The sequence below is a fragment of the Chenopodium quinoa genome, unplaced genomic scaffold (assembly GCF_001683475.1).
Source record: "Chenopodium quinoa cultivar QQ74 unplaced genomic scaffold, ASM168347v1, whole genome shotgun sequence".
In the NCBI taxonomy this organism is placed as follows: domain Eukaryota; kingdom Viridiplantae; phylum Streptophyta; class Magnoliopsida; order Caryophyllales; family Amaranthaceae; genus Chenopodium; species Chenopodium quinoa.
Window position 1 is genome coordinate 6,351,270 of NW_018743955.1, and position 19,993 is coordinate 6,371,262.

The 19,993-nt window shown below is 36.0% G+C and overlaps 4 protein-coding genes across 7 annotated transcripts; 1 reads left to right on the forward strand and 3 right to left on the reverse strand.

Moving 5' to 3' along the window:
• Positions 1 to 1,307: 1,307 nt before the first annotated feature.
• LOC110689496 lies at positions 1,308 to 1,907 on the reverse strand. The gene has a single exon (XM_021866280.1). The coding sequence runs from the start codon at positions 1,905 to 1,907 to the stop codon at positions 1,308 to 1,310; it is 600 nt and encodes a 199-aa protein (XP_021721972.1).
• Positions 1,908 to 2,886: 979 nt separating this feature from the next.
• Positions 2,887 to 5,330, forward strand: LOC110689269. 3 transcript variants are annotated; one of them, XM_021866019.1, is made up of 2 exons: positions 2,887 to 3,357; positions 3,451 to 5,330. In XM_021866019.1, exon 2 carries the CDS (start codon positions 3,550 to 3,552, stop codon positions 5,254 to 5,256), a length of 1,707 nt encoding a protein of 568 aa, XP_021721711.1. In that variant the 5' UTR covers positions 2,887 to 3,357; positions 3,451 to 3,549; the 3' UTR covers positions 5,257 to 5,330. The 3 variants fall into 3 exon arrangements, with proteins under 3 accessions (XP_021721711.1, XP_021721709.1, XP_021721712.1); XM_021866017.1 differs by having other exon boundaries at positions 3,486 to 5,330; XM_021866020.1 differs by having other exon boundaries at positions 3,491 to 5,330.
• Positions 5,331 to 7,787: 2,457 nt separating this feature from the next.
• On the reverse strand, positions 7,788 to 10,749 carry LOC110689270. Of its 2 annotated transcripts, XM_021866021.1 has the most exons (5): positions 10,401 to 10,749; positions 9,694 to 10,003; positions 8,761 to 9,594; positions 8,459 to 8,690; positions 7,788 to 8,384 (listed from the first exon to the last, which is right to left on the reverse strand). In XM_021866021.1, exons 3-5 carry the CDS (start codon positions 9,151 to 9,153, stop codon positions 8,104 to 8,106), a joined length of 906 nt encoding a protein of 301 aa, XP_021721713.1. In that variant the 5' UTR covers positions 9,154 to 9,594; positions 9,694 to 10,003; positions 10,401 to 10,749; the 3' UTR covers positions 7,788 to 8,103. The 2 variants fall into 2 exon arrangements, with proteins under 2 accessions (XP_021721713.1, XP_021721714.1); XM_021866022.1 differs by having other exon boundaries at positions 9,694 to 10,749.
• Positions 10,750 to 10,980: 231 nt separating this feature from the next.
• LOC110689271 (putative disease resistance protein RGA3) lies at positions 10,981 to 16,838 on the reverse strand. Its single transcript, XM_021866023.1, has 2 exons — positions 12,746 to 16,838; positions 10,981 to 12,639 (listed from the first exon to the last, which is right to left on the reverse strand). The coding sequence occupies exon 1, from the start codon at positions 16,245 to 16,247 to the stop codon at positions 13,338 to 13,340; it is 2,910 nt and encodes a 969-aa protein (XP_021721715.1). The 5' UTR covers positions 16,248 to 16,838; the 3' UTR covers positions 10,981 to 12,639; positions 12,746 to 13,337.
• Between the last annotated feature and the right edge of the window lie 3,155 nt (positions 16,839 to 19,993).

Below are 19,993 nucleotides of genomic sequence, written 5' to 3' on the forward strand. Positions count from 1 at the left end.
AAGGAGAAGTCGGCGACACAACGAAAGCCACAGTTCCCATCACCAATGACATCCTTCCAAGACGAAATGCACGGCAACATTGGGGCTGGAAGCAAGTTCAAATACCTGCATTGACTAATGTCACTTGGATCTACAACACAAAATTAAAAGATAAATTATTAGTAAAGGTATAAGTATTAAGTTTACATATTTTTATATTAAATATAGAATTTTAGTATTACCTGGTTCTGGGTCACCACCACGTTGAGTGTGTTGACGGTTCACATGCTCGAATAGCTACGTTGAGTGTGTCAGACGCATACCACATCCACACCGTTCATGGACTTGGTAACTCAAATCCCGCATCCTTTTCGTCTCGTTATCCAGAACTTTCAAGCAATGTTGAGACACTTTGCCATTTATACGTGACAGTGGCAACTGTCTGTACATATGACCAATTTTAGACCTTGATGCCTCCAAGTCATTACGAATTTGTATGATGCGATTACCGATATGACAATGGACTCGGGCCCATACGGTATCCAAAGCACCTACCAATGATTCTAATTAGTAAATTCAAATACAATTACAATTACAATTACGTAACAACGAGAACAACTAATAAAATAATACAACTAACCTTTGGATATTCTAACCAAGTTTTCACTGCTGAATGTTGGCTCTCAACTTTGCAGTTGGTGGTGTTACCAAAATGAAGAACCTGGTTCGTCCAAAATTTCACAAATTTCTCCTTATGACAAAGCCAAGTTCTCTGAACATACTGAATCACTTCCGGATATTTTCCCCACCTCACTTGCATGGCAGTTAGAGCACGATCATACTCCGCCTGTGTTGTTGCATTCACGATTTTGAACCATCTCCCAGCTCTAAAACTGACACCAACCGTCTTGTTTCCAAACATCTTCGTCACCTTAGCCTCCACATCTCTGTTGATGTGCCATAGACAGAGTAAATGTGACGTCCCTGGAAAGACTTCTCTCAAAGCCGCACATAGCCCAAGATCACGGTCTGAAATAAATACAGATGGCTCTTTATCAAACCCAATCAACTCCCTTAATCTCTGCAACACCCACCGATAGCTAGCCGTGCACTCGTCGCGCATGAAAACATATCCAACTAGAAAATTCTGGTTTGTCGGTGTCACGCCTACTATCTCAAAGAAAGGCATGTTATATCGATTGGTCTTGTAAGTAGAATCCATACCTATGACATGTGGGTATGTGCGGAGTATGTTGACCATGATCGGGTGCACCATAAATGCATGTTGCAAAACGTTGTGATCATCGTTCGTGAACCAGTAAATGTATTTACTCTCTCTCGCCAGATGAAAAAAATTGCTGAACAACTCCTCTTCCTTCGGACATTTCCATCCTGAAGTCATTTCGGCAATTGTAAATGTGTCGGATGTTTGGATGATCATCAGGAAATTGCTCGGCAATAGTGGACATGATGTTACGGGGAGCAACCTTGGACTTTGTCATGTCCCGCACAACCTGTTTTGCACCCGGACTCAATCCGCTCACTTTACGGTGACCCTCTGGGTACACAATCATTGGGTGGTTATGTGTCCCGGTGTGATCATTTGTCGCAATGATCTTCCAACTTTCGGTGCTGACATCATAATATATCTTGATGTAGAATGGACAACCATTAGCTTTGGTTTTGGTGTCCTTCCGTATCGCGTTCTCCAAATCTCTCGGCTTTCTCCTTCGTGACCGATCACATCGCAAATACCGATACGGCCGACCATCTCTGGTTTTGTTATAAGACGATTTCACCAATATAAATCCCAATTTTATGGAAACACCATCAGTCCATGTAACAACATCGTCAAATGTAGGAAAAAACGTATCGGTGACAAAATTCCCACTATAATTCACACCGTCACCGCCTTCCTCAGATTCCATATCCTATACAAATTAAACAAAACATGCTTTATGTCAAAATAATAATAATAAAAACAAAAATAATAAAAATAATTATAATTAAAATAATAAAAATAATAAAAACAATACTAATAATAATAATAATAATAATAACAATAATAATAATAATAATAATAACAATACTAATAACAATACTTATAATAATAACAACAAATACAAAACAATAACAATATTAATGATAATAAAAAATTATAACAACAACTACAAAACAATTTATAAGACCATAACATTAATTAATAAATAAATAATAATAATAATAACAATAATAATAATAATAATAATATTAATATTAATATTAAAATTATATTTCTACTAATTAATAATAACAATATCAACAACAACAATAAAAATAACAGCAACAACAACAATAATAATATCAACTACAACAACAACAACAATATCAACATATTACTAATAATAACAATAATAATAATAATAACAATATAAATAATAATAATAATAATAATAATAATAATAATAATGAAACAAAAAATAAACATATTACTAATAATCATATTAATACAACAAAATTACATTAATTATCAAATACTAAATCACAACAATAATCACAAGACCACGAAAAAAAATACATAAAAAAAAAACTTAATAAACATAAAAAAATTAAATAAACGTACTTAACATTTAAAAAAAAAAAAATTAATAGGGACATCCGCCTAAAATTTCCGGATTTCCCTAGGTACATCCGCCTGAAATTTCCGGATGTACCATGGAACATCCAGATTTTTTAGGCGGATCCCATCTTCCGCTTGAAATTTCCGGATGTTCCATGGTACATCCGGAAATTTTAGGCAGATGTACCTAGGACATCAGGAAATTTTAGGCGGATGTCCTAATTACTGAAAATAAAAAAATAAAAAAAAAAAACTTACAGAATGATCCGACGCATTCTCCAGCGTACGTATGTTCCACTCGCCGTCCATGACCCAAGACCCGTCGGAAAATTTAACGATTTTTGAAAATAGAAAATTTAGGTGGTCGTGGGGACCGATTTGGTTGCAAGGTCGTGGGGACCGATTTTGGGAAGCTCGGGACAGCAATGTCGTGAAGTGAGGGGACCGTTTCATGTATTGTGTCCAAATGGGGAACAAGGTCATTTATAACCCAAATTGCATAAAGGGCATAGTGGTCCATTCAAGTCAAAAAGGGAGCGTTACCTGGTAATTTGGGAGCGGCAAATAGCAGTTGAGTTTATTTATCAGCTGATGCCATTGCCCTGTTCATCATTGGGTTGATTTCCCACAACCAAGATGTTTCTCCACAGAAGACTGAGCTACACGCATTTTGGTCGCCATTTCTTCTTTTACATCTCGGTGGACCGGACACAATTACTGCCTTATCTCTCGAGGATAATGAGCTGTGGCGTCGACATGCTCTTCAGTTGGCCACCCAGGTAATCATCACTATTTATGTCTTTCTTCAATCATTCCAGCATAACAATCTGTTAATACCAACGGTGCTTATGTTCGTTGATGGATTTATCAAGTACTTTGAGCGAACTTGTGCTCTATTTTTTGCTAGCTCAGACAGTTTTAGAGAATCCCTTGTGTCCAAACCTGAGCCCGGGCCTAACTATGCTAGGCTAATGGAAGAGTACTATTCGGCGAAGAGTGCTCATATTCCCACGAAGTTTGAAGGTGAAAATGGTCTCTCAGGCAGTAAATCAAAACTATTTGAGGGACGAAGAGATGGTCCTGATGACGAGTCACAATCCGTTGGTGATAATGCTTCATCTACAATGGATGGTGAGCCAGTAACAAACGATGAGAATCACTTGGAAGGTGGTGATGTGAAGGAAACTGATGATATGATCAAAAGTGCTCATGACTTTTATAAAATGTCTATGCCCCTCTTAACTGATGGATTTTTGAGCTTAAAAGATCGCAGTAAAAACCGCGCCTTTTTTTTAGATAAGCAAAGGCCTTGTGAGCAAGCTTTTAGAATCATACAGATTGAGCTCAACTTAATCTATGATATTTTCTATACAAAGTTGTTCTTGTTTCAAAGGAATAGAGCTTATGCTCGAGTTTTGTGCCTTTTTTTGGCTCTTGCATCCCTTTTAACTTTCTTTTTTCAAGACGGGGGCAAATACTCTGATCATCATGTTGATGTGATAGTAACTTTCACATTGCTTGGTGGTGCTATAGCCTTGGATCTATTGACTGCTGTTATGTTTGTGTTGTCGGGTTGGTGGGTTATCTTATGCTTTGATGGTATGTCTAAAACCTACCTACAATCGCTTATGCAGATGATCCTTAGATGGTCAAAATGGGCTAGACAACATAACCGTACAAGGTGGTCTAATTCTATCTCAAAATACAATTTATTAAGGCGTTTTAGAAAACCCTCTTCATTGTTCAACTTGATATACTTGTTTAAAATAAAGGAAATCAGGGATGTTTTAGTTGGAATCCTCTATGTCAAAGAAGATCAGATTGAGGAGGATCTTATCAAATACTTAATAGAAGGGCTGAAGTCCAAAGCTATAGAAGCAGAAGAAATGGCGGTAGCAAAGAAGGTTTGTTCTGCTAGAGGGAATTTGATTTTGCAAAAAGATTATTTCCTTGCTTCAGAGTGTTTAAGCCCTTGGACCGTAGATGTTGATTATGATGAAAGTTTGTTGATTTGGCACCTCGCAACTGATATCTGCTACTGGACTACAAGTGACGATAAAGATGATGCTGGTTCATCAGAATCAAAGGATCGTAGATTCAGCAAGGCACTGGCAGATTACATGGCATATGTTATACTCAGGCAGCAGAAGATGGTGTCTGCACTAGTGGGTATGTCAGAGACTCGATTTGAACACACTTGTGCAGAGGCCAACAAGTTCATGAATAATAACTGCATCAACGTCAGCTGGCTTGAAGATTGCTGGTGGAAGGCTAAGAGGTTCAGGTTCGCGTCAAGCCAAGACAAGAAGAGTCCCTCAGAAAAAGCAGAAGCTGAATTCTTCAAGAAGTTTAGTGAGAAGGTGCTTCAAGTAAAGGCGGATGTACAGCCTTTAAAAGCCAAGGGTGATAAAAGCAAATCAATACTCTTTGATGCATGTCGCCTTGCTAAGCAACTGGAATTGTTTGGAGAAAAGCAGTGGGAGATAACAGCTAAGGTTTGGGTGGAACTGCTATGTTATGCTGCTATTCGCTGTTCACCAAGATCGCATATTGCGCGGCTAAGCAAAGGTGGAGAGCTCTTAACTTTGGTGTGGCTGTTTATGACTCATCTTGGCTTAGGGGAGCGCTTCCTGCAGAATCAGGGCTTTGGATGGACTAAACTTATTATTCACAAATAAAATAACACCACTTGCTTGATAATGTTGTATTGTTATATGTTCTAGTAATGCAAGTCTCATGCTTAATTATGTAATGTACTATTTAACGAATATGTATTTTTGTATTGTCAAGGTTATTGAAACCATTTCTAACGTTCTAAATAAAATGTAGTATGCCTATGCCTACTAACTTATCTATGGTAAAGAACCAAATCTGGACACAAAAATCAAAATTCATTCGGACTGTGTCTAAGGTTTAAAATTGAATTAGTACGCTTCAATCCCACAATGTGACAAGGACATGAATTTACGATAGGTTTTTACTGGGGTGAGCATAACAAGGCACCCTGTTTAAATTTTTGGAATTGGAACCGAAACTTATCGAATGGGTTCATACTCAATTCAGGGTACACTGTCTTGTAATATACTTCCTCCGTTTATATTTAGTTGATACTATTTGACTTTTACACTATTCACGGACTACACTTTGACTCGCTTTTGTGATTTATATATACGGTAAAATATAGTCATGTGGGATCGTGTTGAAATCGTATTGATGTATATTTTATTAATATCCACTTTTTATATTAATTAATTATACAATGCTAATAATTAGAGATATTAATCATTAAAAACATACGTTAGCAAGCGTGATAATAAGTCTCAACTAAAAAAAACAGAGGAAGTACTTTTTAACTTTTTGCAGATTTGTCTATAAAAAGGCTGAATGGTCACTACTCACTAATTATAATGTTTATCAACTTGCAAATAAAACAAACTAATAGTAGTTGTTTAGCAAATTTAGTACTCATATTTATAATGATAATTTTGATATTTTTTTATTTAAAATATAGGTTAGAATTGGTGTCTAATTTAAACTTATAGTGGTATTTTTATCATGCATGTTACAGGGTACCCTACAGGTACGATTCTGATTCCAAAAAAATTGAGAACCTGAACCGAAATCGGAACCTGTTGCAACAAATTCTCCATTTTACTACCCGGAATAGGTTTTGGTTCTAGAACTTGCGGTTCTTAATAGGTTCTTCATGGTACTCTTATTTTTTGTTAAGTCTTGGCGCATAGCGCCTATTGATTTCAGCGCACATAGGATGACAATTTTGCAATTAAAAAGTAGTATTCAGATAACTTATAATTTAGTGGTACATTATACATGCATAATGGTATCATTAGAGAGTCAGTTTTTTCCAGAAGTTGAAACTTATAGGATGGTAAAAGTACCACTACACTCGTAATAGTCCATAAAAAGTACTATTCAGACAACTTATACTTTAGTGGTACATTATACATGCATATTGGTACATTAAATTGTACCACTTGAGAGTCAGCTTTTTCTAAAAGCAAAAATTAAATTAGCGAAAATTACTTCCTTACACTTCTATTTACATAGCTCGTTAATAGGCGCTATGCACCCAGACTAACTCCTTAGTTTTGCTCACCCCAAGTTTTCACATTGAGACATGTTTTACTTCTTTTTTTTTTTTTAACCAGACATGTTTTACTAACATAACTATAAGTCTGTTACAAAATTACAAAGGGTCTTTTGAAAAAACCAAAAAATGAAAAAAAGAAAAGGAAAGAAAAGCGGAACAAATGGAGCATAGGCTATAGCTAGAGAAGTAAAGATCAGAATTATAGGGGTGAGCAAAACGTGTACATGTTAAAAGTTCTGAAACCGGAGCCAAAAAATGTTACAGTACGAAGTAGTGCATTTATTTAAGTCTATGCAAAAAGTCCACAAAAACGCGTGGAAATTTGAACAAATTTGCATTTATTTCAGTCTATGCTCCTAGTGGCTAGTGCTAATTTTTCATAGATACATGTTGGGCGGCACTTGCAAATCAAGAGAGTGACTCAACTTCACAAGTTCAAAAGAGATTTCATCCCAAAACCATACAACAATAGAAGAAATAGCCCCTTAGCCTTATAAAGTGATTAAGGGCGTGTTCGGCGATAGCTTTTGAGTAGCTTTTAGTGGTTTGACCAAGTCAAATCATTACTTGACAAAAAATGTGAGTATTTGGCAAAGTAGTGGTTAGAGTAGCTTTTAGTGGTGGAGGTAGCTTTTATAAAAAGCTAGAAAGATTAGCTTTTAAAATTAGAGGTAGCTTTTGAAAAATTAATATATAGTTTTAAAAACAACATGTTGATTTTTATATGTGACAGTTAGTCAAGTGCTACTTTACCGAACCCTCATATCTAAATTATTTATCTTCACAGCTAACAGCTTGTTGACAGCTAACAGCTACATACACAGCTACCTTCACAGCTATATTTTGCCGAACATACCCTAACTTTCTTTAACCAATGTAAGACACTTACATGTTGTGATATTTGGAAAGTCTATTCTTCAACATAGAAGCAATTTCCTGTAAACTAAGGGCCTGTTCTGTTCCGTTGAAATTCAGTTCAGTTCAGTTCAGTTCAGTTCAGCTCAGTTCAGTTCAGCTCTTAATTTATGTCTAATGATACAACAACAACAACAACAACAACAACAACAACAACAACAACAATAATATTAATAATAATAATACTAATAATAATAATCAATAAATAATAATTAATAATAATAATATTGATACAATTTATTGTTCAAATGGTTCTATTTTTTTGAAACATATTTCTAATGTTAATCTCATTGAGAAAATTAGAGTACTACACAACTTAAACTAATTTTCATAGTCAGTTAGTTCTTCGTCTTCTTCTTGTCCACCAAACTCCTCCATTACCTCGGCATTCCTCTGAACTGACTCCCATATCTGATCAGTTATTTCTTGTCGTACAATATCCATAACTGCTTTTCTGTTAGGATCGTACATAGTATGATCTTCTCTTCGCTCCATGACTTCAACCTGGTGCGTGATTGGAATCTCTTTGCAACTGAAAACGTAATTCCATTTGCGGCATCAATTTAGGTTGTAGAACCTTCCACCTATTTTTCAGAATCGCAAAAATCCGCTCAATTACATTTCGACAAGACGAGTGTAGGTAATTGAAATGCTCAAACATTCCTTGTGGAGGACCTGATCTCTTGAAATCAGGCAAATGATACCTCAAATCACGTCCTGTATGGGGACTTAAGTACCCGAGTGTATTAGGATACGCTGAATCAACTACATAGTATTTTCCTGTGCAATAATGATAATGTTAGTTAACGAAACTAATAAATTTTCCCATTTTATTCATGAAATTTAGTTTGTACCAGGCGGCGGATGAGGGAATCCCATTCTTGTTTCTCCTAAACTTCGCTTCCAAACGCTGCTATCATGTGCACTGCCTTCGTAGCCTAAGTTGATGTGAGTAAACAACATGTTATGTGAACACACTGCCATCACATTCCATGATTTATCCCCTTTTCGATCTCTGTGGGCCTTGCCCATAGCATCGGCAACAACTGCATGTATGAGGGTACCATCAATGGCACCAACACAATCCTAAGCACAAAAGTGAACAAGGTTATTACATAGACACTAATCATCTTGAAAATTTAATGTGAATGTGTACCTTAAAGAAAGGCCAGAGTTTGTTGTTGTTTTGAATTTCAGGAGGTGTTTCATTCAAACTTTGATAAGGTCGAATTATTTGAGTTGACAATGTCTGCAATGCCTCTAACACTTTGTGGAAATACCTCGAAATAGTAGATACCCCATGTTGAAATCTTTCAGCAACATCACGAACGGAAGCAGGTTTGGCAAGCATGTACAAACCTATCCCAAGTTGTTCTTCAATGTGCATATGTTTACCAGAACCATCTGTCAACAATTGTTGTGCTCTGAGGACATTAGCAAGACTTATAAATATTTCTCTACTTAGCCGAAGTTGTTCTTTACACAAATTATGATGGCCTGTCACCATCCTATGAATCCATTGGCTCCCCGTTTCCCCACCAACATGCATAGGTATCCGGGAGTTTTGCGAAAGCTATCAAGAGTCCAAGATACTGAGAACTTCATCAAAAGCATTTTTGGGTTTAGAAGATTGACTCAAAGAAGATCGTCTCAGTACATCAAGACACGCATCAATATCCTCTTCCCTAGACTTTTTACCAGAAATTCTAGAAGGCTGGCTGTCAATGCTTTTACGTTTTTTTGGGTCACTTCGGGCAACAGGAGGCTGGATGGAAATGTTGGGGGTTTGGGTTTCATCTCCTGGAACATCATCAGAGTCACCTACTCCTTCATCTTCAACTTCATCAACATCTTCCCGTTCTTTATGCCTAAGTGAAGCAGGTGTAAAACTTAAATCACCACTTGCATAACCACCTTTGAAAATGTTATTCCATTCTTGCTCATTCTCGAATGGAGTCCTAAGAAGGGATCTTCCGTTGGCTTTATATTTCTGAAAAAGGATTCCGTTTCAAAGAGATGCATTAGTGGGGAAAAAAAACATATGTGTACATTATAGAAATTTAAATGGATAAAAATACACAACAAGTACCTTAGAAAAGGCTAGCCATCTTTCTGATTCAAGATCAACAAGAGGGCAATTATTCGGCCCCCATCCAAGACCAGTCCATCTCTTCAATTCTCTCCAAGCTTTGTGTTTTTCTTTCATATTCGAGAACCAATTCTTAACAGAAACGGCTGAAAATGTCTTTCCTGTTCTTTGATTTAAAATATTTGCAACATTATCCCAATCAACTTTCCCCCCAGCCGGGGTGACATGATCCGGCAAGATTCCCAAAAGTATGGTCACAATGTCCGAAGTGAATGATGCCCGTTTGGTACTCATTGCAAACAAGATATGGCTAAACATCAACCAAAGTAACAAAACAAACATTACACCACAAAGTAACCAAAGTAACTTACTGATGGATTACTCTCTTTTTTTTTTTTTTTGGGAGAAATATTGATTGATTTCTACATGCTTTCTTATAATCAATTAATCATAGCTTTAATTTTATGATATTAAAAAAATAACTACACTTAGAAACAACACAAATAAGAGAGGTCGATTCAAGCTTCAATGACCAAACTGTTTTTCAAATCTGGCTTAGGTTGCAATCTCCAAATAAAATAAGAGCTAGGATTCAAGATTAAAAAAGAAAAATTAAAAACAAAATCTCCAATTAGAAAGGAGGAATGATACTAACCTATCCAAAACAGAACTATCTAAAACAAACTAGGCAGAGTATTGATACTAACCTTAGCTTGGACACCTTTAGGCCGCCGAAAAATCAAAACAACCGGCTGGGCACCGCCGCTGGTGGACTACAGGCAGAAGGAGACAGCTTCGTTGGGTTTTTTGTGTTTGTTTGGGGCACTGCCGAACTGGTGACTGCAGGAGGAAGGAGAAAGTGTTTTTCTTTCTCTTTATTTGGGGTTAGAGCATCGTGGGTTAGGGTGTTTTGTTGTTTTTTTTTTTTTTTAATTTTTATATATATATTATTTTATTTAAAATTTGTTTAAATGGGTTAGATATATGTAAGTGTTTTGTGTTCTTTTGTCCTAATACTATTTTTTTTTGAATTAAATAGTATGTGTGTTTAAAATGTTTAGAGGTTTCAAGTTTTTAATATATTTTCCATACATTTTATAATATATTTCCATACATTTTATAATTATAATTATATAGTATATTTTTCGTAAATATTTTAATATGTACATTTGTATATACACATATGTATAGTAATTAATATCAATAAATAATCAAAGATCACTAATCCGTAGTTAAAAATCACTAATTAATAAGTTCAGTTCAGTTCAGTTCAGCTCGGTTCAGTTCAGTTCAGTTCAGCTCGGTTCAATTCAGTTCAGTTCATTTCAGTTCAGTTCAACTGAGTTCAGTCAATCGAAACAGGCCCTAACACATTTTTACTATTCTACGGTTTTACCTCAATTATTAATATGGATCAGCAAGCAGGCCCAGAAAATTGGATATTTCAACCACAATTTTTGGTGCATTCAATTGAATTGTACGTAAATTTGTTGGAAACCAGCAACTTGCTTGTTAACATTATTTATTTTAATTGTACTAGTCAAATTTGCTCGAGATGGATAGAAAGCATGTGCACATTCGTACAAGGCCTTTAAGTCATTATCTTACTCGTACTCTATTATTGAGCTTGGAAAAATGATCAAAGAATATGCTGTTCAAGAAATTTCAAAATAATTTATGCTACTCTATGCCGTTCATTTGAGGCACTTCAATTCGTCAATGAAGCACGGAAACTCTTAATTTTAGCCACCTATCGTTTCCGAAACCTCTTTCGTTTCGAAACCCGTTTCGAAACGGCTCATGGATTCTCTTGTTTTGTGAAGCGTCTCGCATAATTTAACAGTTCGAAAACCTATGGGAAACTTAATTAAGGATATAAATAAGCGTTTTCCCTTTAATAGAAAGCAATTAAACCCTTATGTTCACAAATTACGAGCAGTCAAGCAGCATAGTTATTTGAGTTGTTTCTATAATTGTCGTTTCCATGCTTTGGAGATCCATGTTTGCTGCCATCACCGCCTAGTTAGAACAAAGTCGATCTAACTACCACCGAACGATTTCACTAATTTGATGTTTTTCTTGTATTTAATTTGGAAAAAAGGAGTTCTTGCAATTTACAGAACGAAGTATCTGTTTGTTTTTATTTTTTTGCAAGTTTATTTGGTATTTTATTCTGATTAAATGTATTTATTTATGTATTTTTAATGTGTCCCCGTTTTCCATAATTTTAAAATTTCCGTTTCCCCGACTCCCCGTTTCCCCGTCTCCGTTTCTGTTTTCCGTTTCCGTGCAACCTAGATTCGTATTCATTTATTTGCTACACTATCAGATGACTGATATGGTGCGCCTTCAAGCTACAACTTATAACTTTATTATTTGGTATCCAGCCATAATATTGAAGTAAGCAACTCACAAACCTATTCCAATTAGAAACAAGAGAAGTAGCTCAAATTTATTTATTTGGTATCCAGCCATAAAATATTGAAGTGGGAAGGAAATACAGTAGTCGACATGAAAAATCACAATTAAAAATCCGAGTAAAAACAGAGAAGTTTGTGTGCTTAAATTACAAACAATAGCCATTCATAGAAACGTTACTTATAATTTATATTTACATGCCGGTTACAAGGACAACAAGTCTAGCATCGAAACAGGTTCCTTGATCAACCCCTGATGAGGTTGGGCATTGGGTAATTTTCCCTTCTAATTAAATGCAAACTTCTACTACGTAATAATAATTCTTATTTAATGACTCATGAACAGGCAACAATGTAGTATAAATAACTGTTTAGGCCATAATCAGTCAATCATGAAAATCAAAATAGAAGCATGAAATAGGAAGGGAAAATTATAAAAAAAAAAACACACAGAATGCTTACATAAGTCTAAGGAGAGACGCACTGGAGTAGTGGACAGGATAGGTGAATTCAGGGAGAGCAGCAAAATCTGCACATTCAGTAGTCATGAGTTATTTTATAATCAAGGGAAAATGTTGAGAAAACTGGTGTGTGACATTTGGGAAGGGAATCAATCAATATTCACTGCTACATACCCTAATAAAAACATTCTTGAAAATCAATGTTCCCGATGTGTTGAATGTAAGGCCAGTCCTTCCCCGGGGGATCTTCTTGTTGACATCTTTTCTTCAGACTTTTTGAACACCCGGACACTGTAAGATGATTGAGAGATTGGAGGTTGGCCATCCAATTCGGCATTGATATGAGTTGGTTGCAAAATGAAATTTCAAGAGATTGAAGGGCAGGCAGGAACTGCATCCAGTTGGGCAGACTCATCAGCTGTCGGAGACCATGCAATGTCAAAGTGGTGAGCCGTGGCATGAAGTTTGTATTGATGCCAGTACACTCCACACCCTCCTCTTGCTGCTCTTCTGATAGCCTCAGATTATCGCAATCCCTTATTTCTAACTTCTCTAAGGCCATGAGATGCTCCAATCCTCCAACGCTACTCAGTGTACAACAATCGCGAATTATCAAGTGTCTCAGAGAAGATGAGCAGCCACTGAAAACATTTGCAGCTTCTCTCAGGCTCCCTAGTTCCTTGTCACCACATATATCTAGGCTTTCAAGGAACCGAAAAGCCTCCTTGGGAACCGAACTTATCCATGACACATTGGATATAGTCACCTATGTAAGTTTAGTCGAATTTTTAGGGTGAGGTGACCACGACGAAGAAGATGCAAAGGGAATGACAACCACTCCTAAGTTCTCACCCCTTTCACAATTTAAAATCATTTGCAGTCTGCTATTAAATTTGAGTAATGATAGGTCTTCCATGTTGGGACAGGGCGGGAAGTATGTCAGCTCCGGACAGTTCCATATGAATAGAGATTTCAGGGCAGTAAAAGATGGTAGTGATTGCAGTTTTGCCTTATTGCTGCTGCTGTTGTTGCTACCGCCACTGAGGAACTGATGATCATCTCCTGCTCCCCTCCTCCATCCTTTCAACTTCGGCAGATTGCTCATTTCAATTGTTTCAAGGGATAGTAGGTATGATAATCCCTCTGTGCTTGACAATTGATGAGGCGTGGGTGTGGAACTGGAATCAGCCAATGAGTTATCTTCCCCTACCCACTCCAATTTAGCTAAGTTTACAAGTCTGAGAACTTTCAAACAAAGCAAGTTTTCGAGGCATGGCAGGTACTCGAGCTCCCTACAATCTGTAAGGCAAATCTCTACAAGATTTGGAAGAAAAGCTACCCAATTAGGCATTTTCAGCCCATGGTATTTCTTCACCTCTAAGAACTTCAAATTATGATGTGGATGTAGCTTTTCCATCAATCTTTCTGCTTCCTCATTACCCGCTCTTCCATCAGCCTCTTCATGGATGAAATCAAACAAAATAACAATGAGATGTTCCTTATTCCCCAGGCATAATTCATCCTGTTCGTCGTCTTCCTTTACAACATATTTTACATGTCTAGGCCACCTGATCTGGATGTTAAGACAACCTCTGAGGTTGTTAAGATGCTTCAGATCGTCCAACCCACCAAACCACTGACTCTGGCTTGAATAACTTTGTTCATCACCTACTATGTAATCACTTAGACTGTGAAGGCATGTCAGCTTACCCATGCTACTAGGCATGCAAGTCAAACTAATACAACCCCTGATATCCAACAATCTGAGTTTATCCAACCTTCCCAGATCACTTGGCAACTCTTTCAGTGTGCAGCACCACCTTAACATTAAGGTTTGTAGATTATCAAGTTCTGTAATTGACTTGGGGAGAAACTTCATCTCTGTATTCCCTGAGATATTTAAATACCGTAACTGTACCAATTTACTAACAGAATCGGGCAATCTTTCCAAAATAAACCCACTCAAGTCCAATGCCTTCAGGTTCAGACAATTTGCTACCAACGACTCCAAGTAAGACATGTTCACCTTGCCAAGTTGAAAACCTTCCTCACAAAAATGAAGGTATGACAGAATATTGGTTCTACCCAAATTGTATTCATCAGATGTCCCGCTAACTGATAGATGGCGCACATTTTTATCTAGTTCAGAACAACTGGCTTTCATTACATACATTTCCTGCCCAGAGATATGTTGAGAAACATCATGCATGAGATCATGTATCTTACAAGACACGATCTGCCCATAATGATCTTTTTTCACGACTTGGAAAAAACATCTATTCAACAAGATTGAAAAATATTCCTCACATGCTTCTTCTATACTTTGACCTTCATGAAATGAAATATAGCCTTGTGCCATCCAAAGGCTTTTTAACTTCTCTTTCTCTATCTCAAAGCCTTTAGGAAACAATGCACAATAACTGAAGCAACTCTTTAATGGAGATTCAAGATTTTGAAAACTCAACTTTAATATGGGAGCAATGCCTCTTTGAGATTCCTGACAGTAGGCCAATCCTATCTTTTGAAAAGTTTGCCATCTGACCATGGCTTGACCACAAAAGAGAGATCCAGCAACTCTTATGGCAAGCGGATGTCCGGCACATTCGTCAACAATATTTCGGCCAATCGTGACCAGCTCGTCAGGGGGGTTTGATTGATCTGGTCGAAAAGCAATTTTTGCAAACAAGTGCCATGAATTATCCTTTGATAAGGCTTGTAGCTCATACATTGCACCACCTACCATTGTTGCAGTGGTTTTTGAGCGTGTAGTCACCAGTATCCAACTTCCCTTTTGGGGTCCAACCAAATTTTTTACCAATTCATCCCACTTAATATGATTCTCAGTCCACACATCATCTAAAACAAGTAAGTATCTCTGGCTTGCTAGTTGCTCTCGAAGTTGGCTTTGGACCTGATCCATAGTAGAACCCTCGTGATTCTGGCCATTGGCTGATTCTAAAATCTTTTTAAGAGTCCCACAAATATCCAACTGGTTCTGATCATTAGAGATACAAGTCCATAACCTCAATGGAAATGCAGCGTGAACCCTTGGATGGTTGAACACAAGTTGAGCAAGAGCAGTTTTACCCAACCCTCCGAAACCTACAATAGAAAGAAAGGACGGGTTGCATTGAACATTAGAAGAATCAAGCAGCATACCAATTATATTCTCCACTTCATCATCTCTTCCTATGATACTGTTTTCACGTAGGTATGAACAGGTCTCTTTCCTTCTCGATGTCTCTTGACTATTTTCTTTCCTTCTCGAAAGAAAAACAATATTATCATCAATACTATTGAATAGGTCTCTAATATCCAATTTATTCCTGATTTTGCGAAGCTTTTGAGAGACACAATAAGCAACCCAGTACAGACGCACCTTTTTTACGAGACCACCTCTATCTTTCAAGAGTTGAACGACAATTTCCTCGAGCACCTGATTTGCTTCAAAGACGGCATATTTCAGTCCCTGGATCCTTAGGCGTTCGTATGCAGAAAGATAATCCAATTCATCAGCTAGGAGGAACAGATCTCTCAGTTTTGGGACGGTGACTAAGAGTTCACCGATCTGGGATTTGAAGCCATACTTGGATATTAACTCTTTGCTCTCAAGTGTTCTCAGCGTTTCATTCAGAGAATCAACAGCAGATACAGCTGTTCCAAATCCAATCTCCATTTTCTGGAAAGGCGAGGCAAACTATCAGGGAATACTAATCCAAACTTGGAGCACTTATACAGCTTTTTGTGTTTTCTGCTTCTCTTATCTCTCTCCTCTTTCACCTTTGTTTTAGTAAGTAGTACATTTTTTTTAAAAGTAAAAGTTATGAGTAATCAAATTGGTGTTAGAGTATAGCCAATGGTTGTCCATTTTGGGTGGGCATGAAGAGAGAGAAAAATAAAAAAAGCTTAAAAAATGAAAATTTTGTACTTTTTGTGAGAAATGGTTCATAACCAGGTCATGGCCATGACCATTTGTTGAGTGTGGGCATTTAGTGGTATTTCGCCACTTGTCCAACAAAGAGAGGAGGTTTAGTTTTTTTTTTTCAATTGATGAAGACTCACATGGGAATGGAAGGACAGGAGAATCAATGCCCACAAATTTGGAGGGCAACCAATGTGAGTGTATGGGCATGGGAGTTGGGCATAAATGAGGTGGAAGAGAGAGAAAGTAATAAAAAAATATGATGACCACCATTAGCTTGGGTATCCATTGGCTATGCTCTTAACGTCAATTAACGAGGACACTTACTCTTTCTCTTTCTCATAATATCTTACACACTCCAACGGATGGCAATGGATTTGGACCCGACCCGGATCCGTGGATCCAGATTCGTTTTTCACAGATCTGGGTCTTCAAATTTTGGACCCGACGGATCCGAGTCTTGCTGACAAAAACGGATCTGGATCTGAGTCTGGGCCCTAGACTCGCCGGATCCAGATCAGTGGACCCGTTTTTTTATTTTTCTTATTAAAAAAAACTAAAATTGTTTATTTCTTTATTAAAAATGTTGATAATGTTAGTAATGATAAAGATTGACCCTTTCAAGAGATGAATTTTGGATGCTCATATTATATACATCATCGTTGTTTTTTCACTAGCTCATATGTAACATCGTATTTTTTTTTGTTGTTTATAATTTTAATTCAAAATATGATTGTATAAGTTGGTTAATTTGGGGTTGAACTTAATAACAACCAACGTAAGTTTGAAATAAATTTTTTAACCCGAACATTACATTTATTGCAAAAAATTAGGCAAAATATATTGGACCCATTTTTGGACCCGGATCTGGACCCGGATTCGTTGGACCCGACGGTTCCGAATCCGGGTCTTCATTTTCTAGACCCAACGGATCCGGGTCGGATCTGGATCCTATATATAAAAACGGATCTGGATCCGGGTCCATCCGGACCCGGTCCAGATCCGACCCGTTGCCATCCCTCAACAACTCCATGTTACAATATTAACCCGGTGTATAACAACAAAGTATATTGCATTTTAGCCTTTTTAGGGGTATATTTTTCTTGGCCTCTTAATCCCAAAATCGGGTATTATTGAAAATCTCTATTCGCGTCAAAGCTTGAAGAAGTGGAGTATTAGGTATGCCAAATTTGCAAAATAGTTATGATTTTGATTGTAAAAGTTACATTATTTTCTCTTGATTTGTATTTTACAATTTTTTTTCACAAACAAATCTTTATTGTTATAAAGAAAATTTGTCAATTGTAGCCATTTAAAGTCTGTATATTGTAAATTGCAACCATTTTTTAACAAAATTACCAAATACATCACAAAAGTTCTTATAAATTGTAAATTGCAACCGATATTAACTTTTTCATCGGTTTGCGTGTTGAAAAATATTCGGTTAAGGTTTTAAGGGCCTTTTTATTTCTTAAGATTCTAAATTAAGCTCGAAATTAGCAAAAAATTAATGTAAGTGCCTCGTTTTGCGTAACAAAAATATATCGATTTATAGGCAACTATTTTTTGCTATATAAATGAGACACTTACAATAATTTTTTTGTCAATTTCAAGCTCAGTTTGGATCCTTAAGGGCTAAAATGGCCGCTAAAACCATAACCGAACTATTTTCAACACCAAAACCGTTGAAAAAATTAAATTAGGTTGCAATTTTCAATATATAACAGGCTAACAACTTTTGGGCTGCAATTTGTAAATTTACCTTGTTATACTAGTTACATAATTACGCCATATTCACCCCACTTTATTTTTGTTGAACTTAAATTATTACTAGCCTAAAATTTATTTTACTGAGCTGAAGTTATTTTTGTTAAAGTTATTTTTACTTTTTATTTTTTTATTAAAAGTTATTGAATAAAAATTAAGTTTACTGAACTGAAATTATATTTATTGAACTGAAATTATTTTTACTGAACATTATCCTTTTTTATTATTAGAGGATAATTTTTTTTATAAAAAATGAATGTGTTTTATACTTGTCAATCTGAATAATACAAGTCATCAGTATGTTAAAATTAAGGTCACTATGTTTAACATAGCATTAGTCGTATTTGTATTTCATCTTCATAATAAATATTAAAGGCCACACGAGTTTATGTTAAAATTAGGAGTCACTATATATGTTCAATACAATGTTATTTGCGTGCTTATACGTCTACAATAATATTGTTGTGAATAAAGTCCACACGAGTTTTTTCCCTTTTCAGGCACCACGAGGTTACTTGATTAGTATTATAAACTCATATGTGTTACTTCATTAGTAATATAGGAGTAACATGTATGAGTTATTTTAATTTGTCTGTGTGTAAGGTTTACTTTGTTATTTAAGGATTACCCTATCAATATTATAGGATTTACTCCATTTTTTTGACAGACGGTCACATATCGTTACAAGACGCACATATTATGCATTGTTCCCTTTACACTTCTTTTGTTTTTATGCATCACTTTCTAAATGTGGAAATATCAATTTAGATGCACTACTTGTAATAAATTTTCTCTATATCTCTTCTATCACAAGAGCCATTTATCTCTCTAATCTCTAAAAGTTTCCAAATATCCATGATTTTAATTAAAAACGATCATCAATTCTTTCATTTACCCATCTTGTAACGATATTAAATTTTATGTCATATTAAAAACGATCATCAATATTTCCTCACAAAAATTTTATGTTCATAAATTCTAAATTTTTAATTGAACTTATATATATACTTCAATATAATTTCATTCTTTCATTTACCCATCCACAATTCATATAGGTCATATGTATTTAAAATATATAACACAAAAATACATAGCAATTTCAAAACCATAACATATGTTTACGTTGAAGAAATTTTTAATGATAGATAAATTTCTTTTAACAAATAAAACAAACTATTTTGAAGTATAAAAGTTAGGTTAATGCATAATTCTTAATGAATTTTGATAATGTTTAATAATATTTACTAAAATTATAAAACCACCAATAAATTTCACTTTAATTTATTATAATTTTTTTGGAAAATTCTCTTTGGTGAACTCCAACTTTTTGGTTTTTTAAGTGGTAAACATTCTTAAATGTTATTATTAATGGTAAACCTCAATTTGTTATATTAAGTCAACTATAACATTGATGACAAATTTTAACTAAATATTTAACTATAGTTAGTTAGTTTTTGTTTTGGGTTTTTTTAAGTGACACATGTCACAAGTGAATTGGCTAAAATAATTTAAGAACAATTTATAAACAAAAAAAAAAGCCACCAACCACCCCTAATCCCGGCCACCAGCCGATCCCCCAAAACCACCTAATTCCGACCACCACCACCTAACCCCTTTCCCTTGCGTCGATTTCCCCCTCCGCACGCCGGTGCTGCGAACCCCCACCCTCCCTCTGTCGGTGCCGAGACAACCCAACCCGAAACTCCACCACCCAACCTAGACAACCCAACCCG

Excerpts from the sequence above, each read along its gene's own strand:
- LOC110689270 (XM_021866021.1), bottom strand. The coding sequence starts at position 9,153 with ATGCATGTTGGTGGGGAAACGGGGAGCCAATGGATTCATAGGATGGTG. Across the intron at positions 8,691-8,760 it reads AACTCTGGCCTTTCTTTAAG|GATTGTGTTGGTGCCATTGA; the intron begins GTACACATTCAC and ends TTTTGTGCTTAG. Across the intron at positions 8,385-8,458 it reads ATTCCCTCATCCGCCGCCTG|GAAAATACTATGTAGTTGAT; the intron begins GTACAAACTAAA and ends ATTATTGCACAG.
- LOC110689496 (XM_021866280.1), bottom strand. The coding sequence starts at position 1,907 with ATGGAATCTGAGGAAGGCGGTGACGGTGTGAATTATAGTGGGAATTTT.
- LOC110689269 (XM_021866017.1), top strand. The coding sequence starts at position 3,215 with ATGTTTCTCCACAGAAGACTGAGCTACACGCATTTTGGTCGCCATTTC. Across the intron at positions 3,358-3,485 it reads CTCTTCAGTTGGCCACCCAG|CTCAGACAGTTTTAGAGAAT; the intron begins GTAATCATCACT and ends ATTTTTTGCTAG.
- LOC110689271 (XM_021866023.1), bottom strand. The coding sequence starts at position 16,247 with ATGGAGATTGGATTTGGAACAGCTGTATCTGCTGTTGATTCTCTGAAT.